The 21,896-nt window shown below is 39.6% G+C and overlaps 1 protein-coding gene across 5 annotated transcripts in view; it reads right to left on the minus strand.

Annotated features, from left to right (window-relative positions):
- Positions 1-21,896, minus strand: part of DCLK1 (doublecortin like kinase 1) — a 330,012-nt gene that overhangs the window by 287,582 nt on the left and 20,534 nt on the right. For all 5 annotated transcript variants that reach the window (XM_082365403.1, XM_082365402.1, XM_082365401.1 and 2 more), the window contains exon 3: positions 20,292-20,638. In XM_082365403.1, coding sequence (XP_082221529.1) covers positions 20,292-20,638 — 347 coding nt within the window. The remainder of the gene's footprint in view (positions 1-20,291; positions 20,639-21,896) is intronic.

Genomic DNA, 21,896 nt, shown 5'->3' on the forward strand with positions numbered 1-21,896 from the left:
CTTCAAATCGCTCCTCCTTTGTGTCATCTCATACATTTATGAATAACGTGTAAGCTCTTCCCTGCTTGACAAGAACACCTCACATTATAAACAGCTAGGTGACCCAGCAGGACAGGCCCAATGCCTGGGGACCCAGGGGGCCTGCCAGCCCTAGTAGAAACACAGGCCTTTCCCCAGTGTGCTTTGCGCAATTCATGGAAGTCTAACTACTTTTGGAAAGAATCTTGTTCCAAGTCAGTCGGTATGTGTTTCTTCCCGGTAAATCTCAATGCTTCCCCACCCTCGTGACCTTCTCCACAGGACTGTTTTCCAACAGGAAGCCCAGACTGTCCATTTGTGAAAGGTTCCTATTTGCCCCAAGTTCCCCATCCCCCTCCTCCTCTTTCCACCTCAACTCTCTGGCAGAGACATCTTCTTTTTTCTTTTTCTTTTCCTTTTTTTAAATTTTATTTTATTTTTTTATTTTTTTGTTCTCTGTACAAAGAAACCTACAACAGGTAGTTCTGGTCACTGAATTTCCCTAACTCCCTTCTTTGTTTCGGAGGCACTGACTCTTGCCTCACACCAATAACGTTCAGCCCAGCTTGATTTCTTCTCTCCACACTGCAAATATGAAACAAGACAAAATCTTGTTTCCTCTGGTATGAGAGTGACTCCAGCAATACCTCCCGGGAAAGGCTGACGACACTTTGATCCCCACTTGGCGGCATGAGAGAACCAAAGCTTTTTACTCTGCTGGTGACCAATCACGACCGAGGTCCACTGGGGAGGATTAGCAAATGTTAGAAATCCAGACTGTGTGTGTTTGACTACCAGAGTGCCCAGGTGTGCCACATGCTTGGTAGGAATAAGCACTTGGTTGACAATCTATTACTATTTTTAAAATGTATTGCACTTTACCTTTGTAAAATGTGAGATGCCCTACAACACACTATAAAGCAGGCTTTATTTCAGAATGGGGTGACATAACAGTTGTAGGTTTACTGATGTGGTAAGGAAAATTATTCAACATTTCTTGGTCTGGTGAAGGATAAAGACAAAAAGGAAAATACTTATCTTGGGGTGTGGATATTCAGGGCTTTCTGGATGAAAATTCTCACAGCATTGAGATGCTGAACCTATGGCCTGATGGGGCTGCTCATTCTCCATTAACAGGGAAGATGTCTAAACGCTCCAGAGAAGGTGTCGTAGAAAGGAGCTCCCAGGAAGACCAGACGGAGGGCATTTCACGCAGAGGGGATGGGACTACAACGACACTGGAGGTTAAAAACAGCAAGCTGTCTGGAGAATGGGGACTGAGGGTGTGTCTGGGGAAATGGCAAGAAATGAGGGCGGACAGGGAGCAGGGGCCCATATCTTGAAGGCTGTGCCGCGCTGGGACAAAATCAGCTGTCTCAGCGAGCATCCTCTGGAGGCAGCATGGAGGCCCGGGTGGAGGGGACACAGGCAGGAGGCCGAGACCAGCTAGCGAGCTTCTGCGGCAGTCCAGGCCAAGAGTGAGAGCACAGAGAACGGGAACTGGATTCCCAAAGCATCCCTGGGGCACACTGGGCGACTCACTGAGGGACCCACTGGCTATGGGGACAGTGCAGGGAAAGGAAGGATGTCCAGATGATGCTCAGGTCTCTCGTGAGGCAAGTGGAAACTCAGAAACAGAAGAGGAGGGCAGTAATGACCTTGTGATCATATGTGCCTTGCTCCCCAGCCTGCTCGCTACCCCATGCCAATGGCCGGCCCCCTCTTCTGCTGTCACAGGACTCAGCACTTAGCACATGCCACTGCAACCCTTTCTTGAAATGCCTGTCTCCTGCCCTGTACTGCGAGTGTCTCGGGGCAGGTGCAGGACCTGACTCATCTTTGTATCTTTAATGGCTGGCACATGATGCCTTGTTATGCGACAACGCCTGACCTTCAACTTGTAATCTACACTTGGCCACAAACGGAAAACGACAACCCAAACTTCAGAGAAGCACCATCTGTTCGCTTCTCTATATGTTTACAAAGTTAGTCCATAAAATATCTTTTAGTTATAACACCCCAGAGATATAAATATATATGAGTCAAGGCAGATGAAGAAAATAGTGTGATGTGATTAGTAGCATCTGATACTGTTGACTATACACAACTCCCAAATCTGCTTCATTTTTCCCACTGGAAGACAATAGTGTATAAGAGTTCTGGCCTATGCATTATTTTCTAGCTGTGTTATTTTGAACATATTATACAATCCCTCTACATCTCAGTTTCCTCATCTGTAAAAGAGAAAAAATAGAACTTACCTCAAAGGGTTGGTGTGAAGAATAAATTTTAAAATGCACATAAAGTGGTTAATATATAACAGTTGCTGAGTACGTGTCTGCAGTCATTATGCATATTGATTGTTTAACATTTAACGGCACCACTCCCCACCTTACTGCCCAAACACATCCCTCATTCATCTGAGATGCCTTTTCTTTCTTCTTCATTTTCTTCACTTTTCCCTCTCCTTCCCACGTCCAATCAGACACTAAATTCTATACATTCTACCGTCTAAATATCCCATGCACACTGATCAAGAGTTCAGACCACACAAAACAGTCTGAACTAAATAAAAGAGACTCTGAAAATAAGACAAGTCAAGGAAAAAAGTGGCTTCAGAGAGGAAGGCACTGGTCACATCATTGATAATCGGGTCTCAATAAGGGACAGGAGCAATAACGGTACTTCAAACTACTAACATAATGGGTCATTGAGATGTTCTTGAAATTCTCACTTCTATATCAGACCTTAAATATGTAACTGGTTTATATATCACCTACTACTTGAAAACAATGGAGGAAGGAGTGCTCACAACTGACTTTTAAAGTTGGCAGTGTACCTTATTTGGAACCGATTGGCAAATTATTTAAGAAGGTTCCTGGAATAATAACATAGGCATTTTTTCAATTAGATTGACAGAAGTCACCATGTGGGTAAAACCAACACTTCATCAGTAATACTAGGTTCCAGGATCGGGGAAGGGCTATTTTGCTATAAAGAATCTCCCAGGGGAGGGTTCCACAGTGGCTAGAAGTCATCTGGTTAAGTTTCCATATATTGTAGTAGAACTTCCATTTTTTAAATGAAAGCAACACTACATGAGTAAAGTACCATATATTAAATGTAAACTCCTTAAATGAACAAACATTTACCAAGCACCTGATAAAATTCAAGTACCATGTTATTAGGGACACTGAGGTCCAAGATATTCCCAAAGGTACTGTCGGCTCCCCGACCTTCAATCACTCCTTTATAATCCAGGTACCTAGGTTCCCAATCCTTTTTCTTCCCTAAGAATCTCTTCATAGAACTATCCGACCTCTTGAACACCATAAGGAATTTTTTAATAAATTTTACATTTTGAATGATAGTTATTTTAAATAAAATGTTTCAATTTAATTTGGAAATGACATTAATAGAACTTGGCTAACACTTATGAAGTATAAAGACAAAGTCTGTTCTTCCCAATCAACCTGTGTTATATATTGTCAAGTAATTTTAATTTATAAGGCAAATACAAGATTGATCATAAAAAATTTTAAATGACTATATATTATGTGGTATTTGTATCAAATCTATGTTAAAATGTAGACAAAATACATGTTTTAATATAAAAAAATAATTGCTTTTTGTGACGTGAGGCACATCTTGCACCAAAAATTCCATCTTGTTTAATAACAGTCTGAGTAGAGAGTTTTAATCTCAGTAATTAAAAACTAAATTTGATAGAATTAGCATAATATTTTCTTAAGTACTAGAAATAGCCTAACACACTATATAAAAAGTGGCAGTATCATTCCTTTGTATTCTGCTCCTTATTAACTGCCTATATGTAACCAATAGCTCATTATGAATATAAATTTAACCATATATGGCTAAGAACAAAACCAATTTAAAGGTACGTAATAATCAAAACCATGGTATAGCTTGTGGTGTTCCACCAAGTGATAAACCAGCTGAGAAACAGGTCATGGGGCCTGATCTCCACTAACTGCCATGCACGGCTCCTTGATACACACTTAGGGCTCTAAAATTGATTCCTTTATAAGGGAGAAAAAATTTAAGCAACAATCACATTTGTAGTTTTTTAAAGATATTAAGACAAATGTCATCACTGGGACACATGCATGGGTACCCTAGGGGCTCCAGAACCATCAGCTGAGAAGCACTCTACCATTCTGAAGGTATTGCCCATAACAACATGAAGAAGAGCCCTGGAAAGCATCTGTTGTAAAAGAAAGGAGAATTTAAAGCCAGGAATATGATTTTCTATGAGTGAAAAAACTAGATAAGAAGAAAAATGAAATTACCTCACACAAACTAAAGGCTCAAATGAGAGGGGAAAAAAAATCAAGGTGTAAAGGAAAAAAGGAGGAGAAAAAAGGAAGCACGGATGATATGAAGAAGGACCATATGTTTGTGTCTTCCTTTGAACAGAAGCACCAGACTTTTGTTCGATAAAGAAACAAGTGAAAGAAAGCAAACCCATGCCCGACTGAACTGAAGAATTATGAACAGGAAATGTTTTGTCAAGAGCCAGAAATTTCTTTTGGTAATCAAAGGCATGAAAGAACACAGGTGGCAGAATTTACCCTCGAATCTCTCTTTCTGGGCTCAGCCTCCTGGTTGCCTCAAGAAAATCACTACTAAATGCAAGGAAATTAAAAGGGATCTTAAGATTTCAATTCTGTCACTTGATGAGTAAATATCAAAGACATATAAATTCCCTCTAAAAGGATACAAGAATAAAAGATGGAACACTGATAAGCACATAATAGAAAAAGCAAACATTAGCTCACATGTGAAACTGTAACCTTCCTGGGGATAACATCCCCAGATCACAGCACTCCTAAGAGTCTCAAAGGAGAATATGATCCTCCAAATTTAAGAGCCACTGTTGTAGATAAAACAAGAAAACCTCAGTTAAAGACATAGGGTTTTCATTTGCTTTAAATCATTGGAATCAACATTTTTTCCATTTTCTTATTGTTATTCTCGGTTGTCAGCTTTAGCAAAATGGAATCATAATAAAGACCATACACCTTAGTATGTAAGAGAACAGCCAAAAAGGGGGAGCTTTAAAAACTGTCAACCAGTTCTACTGGTTTTGAAAAGGGTCTTCTATAATGATTCTCTCCAACGCAGCCACCCACTGTCATAAATCCTTGGTTCTGTGGATGGGTAGATCACCAAGGAGACAAGAAAGTGAGAATCAATAGCAATCTCAGCATCTCATCAACCTCAGCACTGTGCCTAGAAAGAAGCCCACAGCCTTTGGACGGATCTTGGCCAGGCACCAGCTTCACTTCCTCACCCTGTAAGAAGCCTTACACAGGTGACTAAGCCTTGTTTTGGGTTTAGAGATGGCCTTGAACATAAAGAAAAAGGATACATAGACATAAATAGATACAGACATAGGTATAGATAACGAATACACAAATTTCTCCGGAATCCAAAAGCCAGCAGCATCTGAACACTGAATTACGAAGGCATTCAATGATGGTTCAATGAACAGAATTTCCCCAGGTGCAGCTGTACTGTACGGCAGGATATTGGAAATCACAATGAAGTCTTTTTTCCTTGAGAAGAGAGAAACGGGTAATAAAAAAAAGTCCTCAAAGATCTTGAAGAGTAAAGTGATGAAACGACAAGTGGGAAAACTGCCCTGAAGAAGGGGAGAGAGAGATTACAAAATAATTGGATCTCACCCAAGAAACAGACAAAGCACATGGAAAGCATATTTTAGTTAAGAAAAAGCAAAAAGATACACAGCGTGAAATATGTTAATATAATTTGAAATCTAATCAGCCTATAAGTGGTATTTTTGGACTGTAACAAAGAAAGTATCTCCAAATGGAGCACGGAGAAGGCAGGAGTAAAGAATATATGTCTGGGGAGCCCCCCTGGGGCATTAGAGGACAGTAATTGTTATTCCATCCTGCCGTGAACGTTAAATGTTTTTCCTCTTAGTTGTCTAGGTTTGGAATTAATTCAGAAATACCATATGTGCAAAGAGTGCAAAGACCACAAGTGGTTCACTGCACTGAAATGCTGCATCACCTTCTCTGCTCCAAGTTACTTATAAAACCCAAGTGAGCCCCAGTGCTATTCAGCTGGAGAGGACGAAGATCACAGAAAAGGTTAAAGAAGGATATACTTAGTAAACTCATATTATACAAATGACTTCAAATGTAGAAAAAAAGTCTTTCCTATAAATGCATATAGAAGGATGGGGTCAACATTTAAAAATTGATGCAATTAAAAAGCAGATCAGTGGGACTTCCCTGGTGGCGCAGTTAAGAATCCACCTGCCAATGCAGGTGATATGGGTTCAAGCCCTGCTCTGGGAAGATCCCACATGCCGCGGAGCAACTAAGCCTGTGCGCCACAACTACTGAAGCCCGCACGCCTAGAACCCGTGCTCCGCAACAAGAGAAGCCTACCGCGATGAGAAGCCCGCGCACCGCAATGAAGAGCAGCCCCCGCTCGCCGCAACTAGAGAAAGCCTGCGCACAGCAACAAAGACCCAACGCAGCCAAAAATAAATTAATTAATTAACAACAAAAAAAGGAGATCAGTGATTGCCGGTCTCGGGGCAAGAGTGGGGAACTTTCCATGGTGCAAGTGTCCTAACACTGGATTGTGGCGATGGCTGCACAGCTCTATAAATGTATGAAATCACTGACTAGTACACTTAAAACGGGTAAAATTTATGTATGTAAATTATGCCTTAATAAAGCTACAAAGCTTTTTTTAAGTTGACGTGTTTTAAAATTCAACAATATTCCCTTTCTATAAAATGGCTGCATTTCTGGGTAATGGATTCCATTAAGAATGTTATTTTTCCACTGTTAGGGATGGAAATCTTTATGACAATTTTTTAAAAAGATTCTTAGGGCTTCCCTGGTGGCGCAGTGGTTGAGAGTCTGCCTGCCAATGCAGGGGACACGGGTTCGAGCCCTGGTCTGGGAAGATCCCACATGCCGCGGAGCAACTGGGCCCATGTGCCACAACTACTAAGTCTGCGCTCTAGAGCCCGTGAGCCACAACTACTGAGCCTGCGCGTCTGGAGCCTGTGCTCCGCAACAAGAGAGGCCGCGATAGTGAGAGGCCCGCGCACCGCGATGAAGAGTGGCCCCCACTTGCCGCAACTGCAGAAAGCCCTAGCACAGAAACGAAGACCCAACATAGCAATCAATCAGTCAATCAATAAAGATATCTTAAAAAAAAAAAAAAAAAAGAGTCTTAAGTGCTTTTTAAAATTACTCAAAATAAATTAATTTCATAACTAACAATCAAAACAGCAAGGAAAAGTTAGAAGAAATCAAAGCAAGATATTTCAGTAGTAACCTTCTCAACAACAACCTTCTCTTTTGGCAACCCAGTCAAACTATAATATTGACAGATCCCCAGAATTTGATAATTTCAGAAGAAAAGTATTTTTAAACTCCAGTGGGTAAAGTAGATAAACCACAGCAATGAATCATGAACATTCTTACAAAAAAAAAAGATGCATGTGAATTTTATATACTCAAAACATCAAAACACCATATAAAGCCAAGTATGGCACTGTGGTTAAGAATGTCAGTCTGCCTCGATCATATACTAATCAATTGGGTCAACCAGTTATTTCCCTTGTTTCTGCCTCTGTGAAATGGAGATAACAATAATATCTACCACATAATACTACTGATGTGGTAAAAAAGAACTCTTTAGTTAGTGTCTGGCATATGGTAAACATTCAAGAAATGCTAGCTGCTGTTGTGTTCTTATTGAGGTTATTATCTCTGAGTTAGGTTCCATATACAGATGATTTTATTCTCTTTTCTACAAAGCCTCACACCCAGGGACAGCTCCAGGTCTTTACCTTCCTGAAAACTCAATTACTCAGCAATGCTCATGCCAACCGTTTCCAGCTACTGCAATAGAAAGTATCTTCCAACTTTTGATTCATTACACAGTGTGTTATCATTCATACGCGGGCACAGAGCTGGTGCTACACCCCGAACTGGTCTGACACACTTTCTTCAGACTGTGTTAAACTAAATTATTAGGCAAATAGGACAAAGAAAAAGTCAAATGAGCAGAATCCATTTACAATGGAGTCACTTACAGTAAGGTCCTTCCAGAGGAACGAAGCATCCAAAATAGAGACATGCAATAATTTAAACACACAGGGTAAGGCTTCATTTTTCCCTTTGAAAAAAGTAATTTTAAAACCTTGAAAAAAAAACATTTATTACTGTTGCTGACCCTCAAAACCATATCAACATTTCCTCTAGTCCTTCCCCTCATTCTCTTGTGCCCAAAAATGTACATATGGGGGGGTAAAAATAGCCAAAATCAGTTCTCATATATTTTGATATTCTTGTAAAATCTTGAAAATAACTTCCCTCTCACTTCAACTGATGCAAGGAAAGGAATGGTGATTTTACAGGATCTGACTGCCAACATACCTCCCTGGGAAAGTGCAGGCTAGTGAAACTGAGGGCTAGTTCATTTACTATTTATTTTCAAGCCTTCTACAATATGCCACGAGTTTTGAGGACAGGGACTAATTTAAATGTAAAGCTATTTACTAGCATGCTGGTACAGAGAAATAGGTTTTCAACGTTATTCATATTCTGAATGTGCCAGAAGTGTTATTAATTAAACTATAAAGTAGAACATATTTTTTAGCTATTTAAAATGTAAAGGTATTATTGCTTAAGAGTGTCTTGACAGTCACATTTCCAAACAGTGCAAGGATATCCTCAAGCAAGGTTACCTATACCAATCACCTCCTACGTTTTGAACATACAAATATGAGAATGCAAATTTCCCTAGCAGTGAATCTATGGGGTCCTAAAGGGACTCCTCTGCTTAGGATTCCATTGTGAGGAATTCTTCCAAGTCCTCCCCCTACCCAATGGAGGAATACTGAGATATTCCCAACTCCTGGCACAAGCCCATGCTCCATAGATGTCTACTGATCTAACAATCTATGAGAACATGCATATTCTCAATATTAGAGGGCATGTGAATTAAACAGCTAAAGCAGGACCATCTCAATAGAACCCACGTGAAATTTCTGATCCAATTTGGCAAAATCAAAGGCGAATCTGTGGATAGCCTGCTCAGCTGACAGACACTGGCACAGGTCTTTGTTTCTATGACAACGGTCAACAATGGGCACCGAACAATAAAATAATGGGATTAGGTTCAATTTCCTCCACCTGAAAGTATACCAGAGGCTTCAATACACGATATTCTTAGGTCCTTTCTTTTCCTATACGGTTTAATAACTGTTGCCAAATGCAAAAAAAAAAAAAAAAGTTTAATAAATAGATATACTTTTTAAACACACAGTGGCTAAGTCTACCAATTCGCCATGAAATTTAAACAAAGGAGAAAAGGAATTCTTGCTATAAAAGAAAATGATGTTCCCAACCAAGAAATGGCCAACATGCCCTTTATTCCTTTCCCAGCACACCAATCCCAGAAAAGGCCTGAGAAATACATAATTTTATTTTTTCCCAGGGCTATATCATCAACCAGTGACAAAAATGAACATTCCATTGCTTCTCCGTATGCCACTTATTTCTAGAGCTTATTATTTTCTTTCCCAATTTGGAGCTATGATCCCAGAGATTAAAAAAGCCCCTGATGATGAGCTCCCGGGCACTGTGTGGCTGTTTGCAAAGTCACGTCTGCCCTACGTGGTGTGCAGCCATGGGCAGCGGACAGATGAATTCAGCAAGCTACATCTCCCCAGTCTCTTAGCCTCCCAGGCCGCACTGTAAGAGAACCACTCCAGTTCTGATTACTAGGTGATCACTGCACACCAGTTTACCCCTCCACTGTAGTTCTCAACAGCTGAGTCTGTGATACATAAGACTCTTGGCCACTAAATTCCTAGATATACTAGCTAGAAATTATTTTCAAAAGTTGCCCCTCCACTTCCTGCACGCATTAAAAATTTCTCCGTGTTTTTCTGGACATCTTCCATGTTGAGAATTTTCTCATGCATAGGGACTCTGCCTGACAACGGCTGGAGATCTAAAACCAACTCTCGCTTAGTGACTTTCAATCCTCCCCATGGAAGATATCCAGAAGGACCATGAGGAAAATATTAAATTTGTAGGGCCCATCGAGGGGAGCATGCAGATAACTTCCAACAGCATGCATATGGACCCTGAGGCAACCATGTACATTAAGCCCTTCATCAGGATCAGCATTTCCATGGTTATCCTTCAGCCTTCCCTGCATCTCTTAACTTTCATTTATTCTCCAAACAGGAAGTCATCCATCGAAACAGGAAGTCATCCATCGTTACAGGAAGTCATCCATCGTCCACACACAGGTGGCCCACCGAGGCCAGATCACAGGGGGCACACTCTTCATGCTAATGGACTGGCTGCTATCCAGAACTTTGTTGATGGCAATTGTACCTTGCCGTCTTGATGTTAATACTGACGTTGAGAAGATGCAAATAAAACTGCTAAGTCAGCTAAAATTAATGTTTAAGTCCATCTACTGAGTGACAGCCTGGGTTTATCATCTTTAGGTCTTTGGATTCCGATGCTCCATTCATACTGTCCAGTCGCCTGATCTGTGCTTCCCCAACTTTAATACGAATGTGGATCGTGTCAGGATCTTGTTAAAACGCAGGTTCTGATTCAGTAGTAGGTCTAGGGTGGGGCCTGAGCATCTGCATTTCTACAAGCTCTCCAGTGGCACTACTGCTGCTGTCTTCCGACTCCTCTTGGTAACAAGGTTTTAAAGAACATGGTTGAAATATATACCTGAGCATACAGGACTTTCTACAACTTGTTTTGTTGTATAACTAGTTACCAGTTCCCATAGTATTACTATGAAAAAGCATCAAGGGTAAAATGTCGCTCTCTTTTTTTTTTTTTCAAGATAATGCTTACCTTGAATTGTTTTCTTCCTAGGAGATTGTTTTAAAAGAAAATATTGATTTTATCTTACTACCTGCCAAGATAAGTTTAGTTTATGGTTTTCCAAGTAGAGAAAAAGAAAGAGTAGGAAGATATCTCAAAGAGACCGTCCTAGTCCTACATTTATGTGATTCTACTTATCAGAATCTGAGCCACAAGTTAAAATCAAGAAACATCATTTAATAAATATTAAGCATCTAATACGTGTAGCCAAGAATATAGAAGTCCGTATAGCACTGTCTTCTTTCTCCAGGATGTTCTGGTCTTACACAAGTTCACAAACAGTTATAACACAAGCAGACGTGATTAGGCACAGAAAGAGAATTACCTGATGTTTTTCCCTCAGGGAGAGACTTGTAAAGCATCATGGTGATTGAGCTCCAACTGACCTAAAAAGCCTAAATTATCTGGTATTTATGAAACAATACTAGACTTATTTAATCAGACAGGTTTTGAAATGCGATAATAATTTTTTTCCATGAAGATTCCCAGCAGAGCAAATGAATTCTGAGACACTTTTAACCTTCAATAACCGACTACATTGAATAACATCTCGAGTCACTACTCCACATGACGTCTGCCTCTCAATCTGCCTTTAGAACTCTATAACTCAGCCATAAGTCAGAACTCAGCCAGGAGATGGTCTGCTGATGAGTTACTAGAGAAGAAAGCATGCTGGACAACTTGCCTTCCAAGGATCTTATACTGGGCAATAAAATAACACAATTAGAGAAGGAATGACTTTATAATTTCAAGACATTTCCCACATGAATGTACACAGTAGCATGTGAGATTACAAGCAAGAAACCAAATTGGATTCAGAGTAGGATCTGAATTGTTTTTTAAAGAAAAAAGCAAAAAACAGGCCAAAATATTAACAAGAGCCATCTTGTCAATGAGACTGCAGGTCATTTTAATTTATCTTAATATTTTCTCATTTGCTCCAAAATTCTTTACAACAATTATACATTAATCTTACCATGGAAAAAGCCAATTAGAACATAAATCTCCCATCTGTCCTTTTGTTTCTATGGCATGTTGTTTACAACATAGTTCAGGTTTAAAATTGGATTTTAAAATTTCCATTTAATTTCTGAAACTGCCTTCTTTCATTTAATTTAGTTTCAAGGATTTAAACTCATCAGAAAAATGTGCTGCAACATACTGTACTCGGCATCACAAACGCCCTTGACACTGCAGGTTTGTGTCTGTGCAACAGTTGGGCCAGATGTTCTTCATGCCAATCTCTTATTTGCCTATCACCAATTTTTAAATCCATAAAATGTATTAATTAGCTCTCCTCTTTATGCACTGGATGGCAGAGGAAATGTCAGGAAGATTTTGAGCAATTCTCCTGACTCAGATGGTGAAAATTCTCTAGCAGAATATCTATTGTTTCTGCACGGGATAAAAGTTCTTTCAATTGAGGAACTGCTCTAAAATTAGCAGATGAGTTTTTGTTTAATTATCCTAGAGCCTTTAATGAAGCAGGTGTCTGAGCTAGAAAACAAGCGCCATAATGAGCCGCTTACAATCTGCGGTTTCAGGGCAGAGAGCACCACTAGCATTGAGGGCTACACACAAGCACAGCCCAGGGTGACCCATCAGCTCCTAAACGGCCTTGACCTGTGCTTTGCAGAACACTGGAAGCAATGTGTTAATAGCAAAGGTGTAGGTCATGCACACTGGTCAAAGTCCAGTCATTTAGTCATTCAATCATTTCTTGAACCAGCATTTACCAAGTCAGGCCCTAGAGATTCAGAGGCCAGTAGGACACCTTCCCTAGCCTCATCCTATGAATTCTGAAGGGGGAGGCAGGCACATCATCTGTCAATAGGCCAGCATAATGAAGAATTGTGGGGTCATCTACAAAGGACTGAACAGAGCCCCAGGAGCGGGGGCTGTCAGTTCTACACGGGGAAGTCAGGAAATGTTTCACAGAGAGGCCACCTTTGAATTAATCTTGAGAAAGAATCAGGTTCTTGCTGTGCAGAGCTGTGGCGATGATTCGGTGAGATGGACAGACACGTGGCAACTAGCCCACGGCACCGGGCCCAGAGAAGGTGTTCAACCAATCATAGTAATAATAATGTTAATATTACTATATTAGTGTAGTGGTTTGTAAAAAAGTTACCCTTAAGAAATGACTGGTACAATTAAAGAAGAAAGTGAAGAAAATAATATCTAGGCTACATTCACAACTGATTGACAATAAATGGAATGACATAAATATAATCATTAGTCGTTTAGCTACAATACAGACAATGGAAACAATGCAAAATGACCAATTCTACGTTGACAGTATTCTACAACTACGTGTCCTGTACTTTTAGGAAAGCCTGGAACTTGAAGACAGCAGGGAGAAGGACTAATAGTTATAGAGAACCTACCATATATCAAGCCAGGGCCTTTACGTACATATCTTCTCAATTAATCATCCCACCAACACTATGAGGTATGCTTTTTTATTGCCATTTTAAAGAGAAAACTGAGATTCAGAGAGTCTGACTTGCCAAAGGCCACACAGCTAATGCGCGATAAAGTCAGGATTTGATCTTACAAGCATCTCATTTCAATTTCCACGCTCTTTCATTATACCACGGAGCGTTTTCATGTGAAAAGGCACATTTACAAAGGTAGATATGATTAGTAATTATTAAAGGGTAGTTTTAAATAGTGAGTTTCCTCAACACATTTAAAATATGATTGTTTTTCAAAAACAAAAAACAATTTACCCTTAGCTTTTCAGGTATAAGAACTACCAATAGTTAAGTGCCTACCACAGAGCTAAATTTGTCACACAGATTGTTTCATTTAATCCTCATGACAACGTATAAAGCAAGCATTATTATCAGTCCCATTACACATATGAGAAAACGAAGGAGTATCAGAGAATTAAACTTCCCAGTGGGAGGGCAGATTTCACTGTGACCAGGGGGAGAGGACAGACTTGACCCCAAGTCTATCAGTTTAAAACCATGTGTTTGAAACTCATCTATAAAAACTAGTGTTTCTCTTCTGTACTATATCACTGCATATATCAATACCTATGCTTACATTACAACAGATGTTAAGTAAATTTCCTCATTACAAGTAAATTCAATATATAGGATTTTTAAACTTCATCACTTAAGTGGGGAACTAAGGTTTCCAGGCCTGAGTGAGAAACTGAATCAAGCTAGATTTTTCAGACTGAAATCTGAGCTCAGGCCCAGCTGACGTGAAAGTCCAAGTTTGTTCCTCATTCCAACGTGCTCCCTCAGGGCAGAGGAAGCTCACAGGCCAAATCAGGCTCCCAGCCTTTGTAAAAGCAGAAGTCAGAACTAGGAGATGATCCCAAAGCCCCCGACTGGTGACAGTGCCCCAGCACCCTCAGCCCAGCAGAGGGAGGGTTTCAGCACATCTTCAGTTCAACAGGGGGCCACTGGGGAACTCAGAATTCATTTGACAGCAAATTAGAATTCAATTTCCAGAAAACTGACTTTTGCTGAGACCAATCGAAGCCTTAAAATATACACCACTGCAGGCACCCATAATTAATTACACTGTCAGAGGCGCTAAGGCTGGAAGACAAGGACTTAACTTTTCCCGATTTGGGGGAATTAAAAGCTACCTAAGGACAGGTGTAGCTGATAAATCCTGAGTATCAACCAAAGCTATATAATGTAAAATAACACACTCCATTCTGGGCACTTTAATTCCCAAAGTGAAGTATCATAATGATTCTTAAGCTCCTTTTTCTCTGAAAACAGCTAAGATTTTCCAGCAATTCTGAGCTCTGGCAAATCGTGAGAATGGCTGAACATGTGCTCTGAGCGTCTGCAGGAAATTTTAATTTGACATTTTAAAATGAAAGCTAAATTATTTGTATCAACTGTTTTTTACATCAGTTGCAAACAAAACTAAGAGGTGTTACATGCACTTTCACAACATAAATATACCAAATCGTAATAGTAAAAATCTGATACCAAGAATAAAGGTTTTAAATATGTTTAAAGAACTTAGAACTGTCAGAGAAGTTTTAATTTAAACACACACACACACACACACAAATCATTGTTACCAACAGCTACAGAAAAATCCTTTTCCAGTCCAACCAAACCCTTTCACATCCTAAATTCCTTCTTTTTCATTCGGAAACCTTTGGTTTTCACATTTTCTACATTCATTAATTGCTACAGCCAAGGTCAGATGTGGTAGTAATATGTACCACTTCTTTAACTTGCGTGGAGAACTATTCTAAGCTCTCTAAACTCAAGCGTGAACCAAATTATTTTTACTTCAGATTAGAATTAGGTATTAAAAACCAAAAGGAAAAAAACCAAAGGCCATTTTGTTACCTCTGATTGATAAATTCCTATGGATGGTATCACCATTTCCTGCATTCCAATAAACTCATAAACTACCTAAAATAAACGGCTGCAATTATTATGACTCATTTATAAGCATCTTTTGAGCTTTATGTTTGTAACAGGTGAGGGGACCAATGAACAAAAGATACTGAGAAGACATATTAATCGACTAATATATTGACAGCAACTGGGATTTCCTTTACAAAGCAGCTGCTTTAGTCAGAATGTTTGTGTCCCCCAAAACCTCATACGTTGAAACCTAACCCCCAAGGTGACCGTATTAGGAGGGAGGGTGCTTTGGGAGGTGATTAGGTCATGTGGCTGAAGCTCTCATGAATGGGATTAGTGCCCTTATAAAAGAGACCCCACAAAGCTCCCTAGCCCCTTCTGCCATGTGAGAACACTGCAAAACCAGAAAGTGGGCTCTCATCAGACCAAATATGCTGGCATCTTGATACTGGACTTCCAGCCTGCAGGACTGGAAGAAATAAATTTATTTTGTATATAAGCCACCCAGTCTGTGGTATTTTGTTATTACAGCCCTAATGGACTAAGAGGGCAGCTATGATGCCTGTTCTCAGTTTACCATCTAAATCAGTTTATGAGTACCTTTACTTTAGCTGAGTTAGTCCCAGTGTTTTTCCATACTACAAAGACAATAAGTTGTTTGCTCACACTAGCTTGCAGCAATGGTGGATTTTACAAAGTGCATGACCTATGTGAAACGTCTATAAGATAAAAATACAATACCCCTGAGTGAGTTTTTCCTCTGATACTACTGTTATTTTATATAGGTCTTCAACGTCAAAGAGTAGATAAGATGGGATGTGCATACATCTTCTACTTAAAGAGCAATCTGGTTTCTCATGACTTATACCTCAGTTGGGAAATAGGGGATCGTTGGGAAGTGCCTTATCTATGATCTGCACAGTATAAATTGCCTGCTTAGGCACTAAGTGTTCTAAGACTTGCTGTTGTTTATGTTTCTAAGCAAGGATCCAGTAATCACAGATGCTAAAGACTAAGCAGTTCAAGACAGCCTGATTAGCTGTTCCAAAAAAGGAATCAGGAGATACGCAAGTGTATCTGTTCAGCAAATCTTGTACCTTTTGGGCTTATTTTAATCATTTAAAAATGAGTCACACTCCAAATGGCCTCTGGGAGTAGCTTCCTAGTAGGGTGAGTGAATAACCCACAGAAAAATTCCAACACCCAGAGCCTGGACCAGGACAAGAGGAAAAGACTCTCACACCCTGCAGAGCCACCCCTGAGCATGGAGAAAGGGGATATGATTTTAACCTTCAACTAGAAAATGCCCTCTGTCCGTCTTTGGGGGCCCTTAATCAGGGCCCAGATAAATAATGCATCACTGAAAATAAGACGCGGCAAGAGCCTTGACCTCCTAAGCATGCCGGCAAAAGTGCCTGATCACCTGGTGAGCCGAGGCCCCCGACAGGTGTGAGGAGGGGAACTATTAATTATTTAAACAATTCTATTTCCTCAATACAAAAAATTACCTTTAAAAGCTTTATTGGACTTTGGATTTTAATACAAGGGCTCAGTTATACTATTAAAAAAACAAGGGGGCAGGCAAGTGATCTTAAGGGTGATGTCCTGTGGACAGCACGTGGACCCTGATGCCACAATGGGCTGGGTAAGATGGTGGCAGCACAGGGTGCCACCCTCCTATGGCAGAGCGTCACGTAACAGGAGGGCTTGGAGGGAAGTGATTTTTTTTCTCAGAGGCTTAGCAAGCCTTGGTCACAGCCCAGGCTGTCAAAGAATCCCTCTCACAAATGGCTTATGGGGGCAGATTTCTCTTCTGAACAGAAATGATTCTAAAGACTCCCGGGGTCCATGAGGAAGGAATCTTTGCTCCTACTGGCAACTCAAGCAGAAAGTCTTTATATTCTTTCCACTTTACCATCCAGTTCCTCTGCAGCTTTTCACCACTCCTGCTATGAAGAGAATATGCCACAATGGAGGCAATGCCACAAAGGCGACCTGAATCAGCTCCACGAGAAAACAGCTGAATACAATAGTCAGCGGGATGACTGCAGGGGAAAAACTCATGGCAGAAAACCTTCAGATGATATTCCTTGTACACATTACTGACTCGAAAATTCTTTTTCCGTACATTTGCATCTCTTTGGTGTTTTACTATAATCTGCTGTGCACAGTGGTCATGACCACAAGCTCTGGAGAGAGACTGGTTCAAATTCCAACTCTGCCGTTTATATCTGTGTGGCCTTGGACATGTTTTGTTATTAACAAGTTCTGTGTCTTAATATCCTCATCTGTTAAGTGGGGATAATAACTGAGCTGTTAGGGTTAAACAAGCTACTACATGCAAAACATTTAGAATAATGCTCAATAAAGCTACGGTCGTTATTATTATAGTTCCAAACTGCTTTCACTTATTAACCAGAATTGCTCCCACAAGCACCCAGTGAAATAGTGGTGATCATTTCATCCATGTTTTTCTTATGAGTACAGTGAGACTCAGTTAAGTGATTTGCTAAAAATGTAAAAAACCTGCGGCTGAGTCAAGATTTGAATCCTGGTCTTTTGACATGAAACCTCAGATGCTTTTCCATTACTCCGCATTATTTACATGTAGACCACAGCAAAAATGAAACCAAGAAGGACACTGCAGGGCCTTTTGGGGACAGACCCCTGTGTCCCCTGCCTCTTGTTTTTAGAAAAGCTTTAGCCTTCTAGGCCTTCTGCAAGTTCCAAAGGGAATTTAATCAGAGAAGTGAGAAAACGCAGAAACAAAGGAAGACAACCAAGCAAGACAAAATAACAACAAAATAACAATAATTTAGCCAGAAAACAATGTCACGGACCTTTAGTCCCTCCTCAAGGGCTATAGATAATGACCTGAGCCATATCCTTGAGTTGTTTTGCAGATACTAAAACCTCCACCAGGTTGAAGAAGTTAACTGCATGCTGACCACCAGCACACAGACCCCAGACCAGTTGGAACCAGAAGGTTGTTGATGTTAGTTCCCAAAATACCACCCTGTTACCTCACCACCAACCAATTAGAGGGATGTACATGAGCTGATCATGCACCCGGAGACCTTCTCCCTCACCTTGCCTTTAAAAACATTTCCCTAAAAGCCATGGGGGAGTTCAGGTCTTTTGAGCATGAGCTGCCCGTTCTCCTTGCTTGGCCCTGCAATAAGTGCTACACCTTCCTTCACCACAACCTAACGTCAGTAGATTGGCTTTGCTTCTCATCAGGCGATTGGACCTAAATTTGGTTCGCTAACAAAAACAGCCATTATAAAATATAGACACTAGATAAATTCCTGAAAAGATGAAAACCATTGACAGCATCATAATATCTGTTCTAAGAATTCATTCTTGGAATAAACAAATTATCAGTTGATGGCAATTTAGCTTACGTAATTAAAGCCGATTTTTTTATTCAGTGTGTAGCAATTTGGAACCCCAAAATTCTGAAGCAAGGTGGGAGGAGGAACATTTATCAATGCATATTCTTTGTTGTAAATTTTACTTTTTATGAAAACACTTAAAATCCCATCTTGAGAAAAATCACAAAAATGCAGAACTACAAGATGGTTGAGTAGTTCATTACAAAGGGAACCACTGAAGGGCTTAAGTGTTTAAATGTGAACCTTGCCATCTTATTACTGCTATAATTCACAAGGCAGCCGTGGACTTTTTCATCACTGATATATTGGTGACATTCAGGCTACACCCTCTTAGATATAGAAGACTGGAAATTTCCTCACTAAGAATACTTATCCACATGACACTGAGGGGAAGTTTTATGAGACAAGCAGAAGGTAGGTGAATATAAACGAACTGGCAGATCTTCTTTTTTCTCCTAATGAATTTTATAATTTAGAGCATTTGAATGGATCCCTAGGGGAGGAATTCATCCCTATTTTTTTCATTACTAACTCACTCTAGTATTTGCATCTATTTCTAATTCATAAAGTTTGCATGTGTTAGCCTTCAAGAACTTGGCTGAGTCTTCTATTTAATAAGATCAATCTTTTAATTTATGAATCTAGTTTTGATTTTTAATATGTACTCTATATACAAATCATTCAAATTATTCCTCAAAATAATTTCTAAAAAGCAAGTGGACAACAGATCCATGTTAAAAACTAAATTTCAAGCAAAGATAGTGTACTAAAAACTATAATCTGAAACAAAAAGGCACTGGTAAACTCTGAATGACCAGCAAATTTCTCTGTCCATATATCAGTGTTCTTTTATTCAGCTCACCATCAGGGTTCTGTCAAATCTTTGCAAAAGTCCACACAAGACTTCCTTTAAGTTCATCTGAGCAATGCACATTAAAATGTCCACTCACCCAAACTGACTGATGTACATTCCACAGCAAAGGAAAACCTTTTCATTGTAATTCCGAAATTATGTTTTCGATATAAGATGTATAATATTCTAGAAATATGCCTCTTAAAAGCCACCCAGATGGAAATATTTCATTCCTTGGATATGTACTTAAAAATCTATAAAATGTAAATAAACCTCACTAGTGAACATTACTGAGACATAAAACTATGAAATATTATTTAGGTCAAAGAAAGGACTCAGATTTTTCTCTACTGGTCAGAGTCTACCTCTATACCTCGGTCCTGCTCAAGGTGATAAGACATTACTATATAAACAAATTGAAAACAGATGGCTGAAAAAAGCACCATTATGTTAAGCAATTAATGACTGGAAAAGTAGAAATCTCTGAGTAATCATTTAAGCTTCATAGGTCTATATTTGTACTTGATTTCAGTGGTTAATCCTGTGCTAACTCTATCCTTGAACTGGTTTGAGGGCAACAGCTATGTATGCATTGACTAAATGACCCAAGTCCCTCAACATCAGTAAAATATATGTTTCAGGTCCCCACCATATGCCGCACAAATCCCCCAACTCCCTGGTTCTTGCCCGTAAAGTCAAGCTCACAGCACGATACCTCCCTTACCTGCTTCCCATCCAGGGTGTAGAGGCGCTTCACCACTCCCGAGTCCAGCTTGATGGCATCAGTGATGTCAGTGAGAACCTGTTCAAAGGAGTGAGCCGTCTTCTTGTTCAGCAGAATCCTGACAGCTTTCCGCGGCTTCACTCCACTTCTGATGATGGTGACCAGCTTGGGCCGAATGAAATCCTTATTCTCCCGCACCTCCGAAGGGCTCCCTTTGGCGGTGGCCAGCGAGGACACCGCCCGCGAAGCAGAGGTGGTCTTGACGTTCACAGACCAGTTGGGGTTCACGTTCTTGGTGTACTCCAGCTTCTTGAAGGGCTCTATTGAGCCACACACATAACTCTCTCCTAAGGAGGAGAGAAGCATATTTAAATTTACACTCAGGTAAATTCAATTCCTTTTTCCTACTCTCTGAATTTTCCTTTTCTACTTAGAAGCAAGCGCTACTTGTGACTTTTTAAACAATGGGGGTATGATTAATAATTAATGAAAAAGAATTTTGCCTTCTTTTTTAAAAAATTTCTATTGGAGTACAGTTGATTTCCAGACTTTTGACTTCTAATCTGGTTCTGTCAGCAACAGATTGGTATCCTGGGGGGGAAAAAAAATCATCATTCGTCCCTTTCCTCATCTTCAGTTTGGTGATAGAAATCCCAATATTGAATAGCCCTCAGAGAGATATGAAATTGAATTCAAAATAGAAACTATTTGGGGGGATTTAGTCATATTTATATTTGCAGAAAACTTCAAAATCGGAGGCACCTACATTTGCCACCTGAGATAATTTAAAAACTGAAAATGGATCAGAAAACAGCTTCTAAAAATAGCTGTGTAATTCATTTTTGATGGGAGTGTTTGCTTAACATTTTGTAAAGTCAAGTAAAATTCCAAAAATAAGCAGAATAACTCCTTTCCTTTTCTTCCGTCTTCACAGGGCCAAGCACAGTGATCCACACACACGTCATACTTGTTTATAGATAAAAAGTTTTGAGAGTCGCCAACTTACAAACTTCATAAACTGACTTTAAAATAAATATAATTATATAAGATGAAAAAGAGCTGAGGATCTAATGTACAGCATGGTGACTACAGTTGGTAACACTGTATATTTGATATATATTTCAACATAGTATAATTGAAATTCGCTAAGAGAATAGAACTTGAATGTTCTCACTAAAGAAGAAAAGGAAAAAAAAGAAAAATATTTGAGTTGACGAATGTGTCAACTAGATAGGAGGAACCCTTCATATATATATGTAGAATCGTCATAAGGTACACTTTATATATCTTACAATTTTATTTGTCAATTATAATCCAATAAAGCTGAAAAAAAAGAAAATAAATATACAAAATTAAATTTTTTATTAAAAATGATTCCTTAACAGAGAATCATTTAATGAAGATACACAAACTATTTTTTTTTGCAGGGTCTTCTACTGCCTTGTTCTCTGATATATGCCCAGCACACAGGACAGACCAGTGCCTGGCACCTCGGGGTACCCAATGTTTGTCGAATGAATAAAAGAATTACGGATACTCAGACTATTAAATAGATATGGATCACATAAAAAAGAACGTAACACATGTACCATTAGTCATTATAAA

The sequence above is a fragment of the Balaenoptera borealis genome (assembly GCF_965194805.1).
Source record: "Balaenoptera borealis genome assembly, chromosome: 18".
NCBI classification, from domain to species: Eukaryota; Metazoa; Chordata; class Mammalia; order Artiodactyla; family Balaenopteridae; genus Balaenoptera; species Balaenoptera borealis.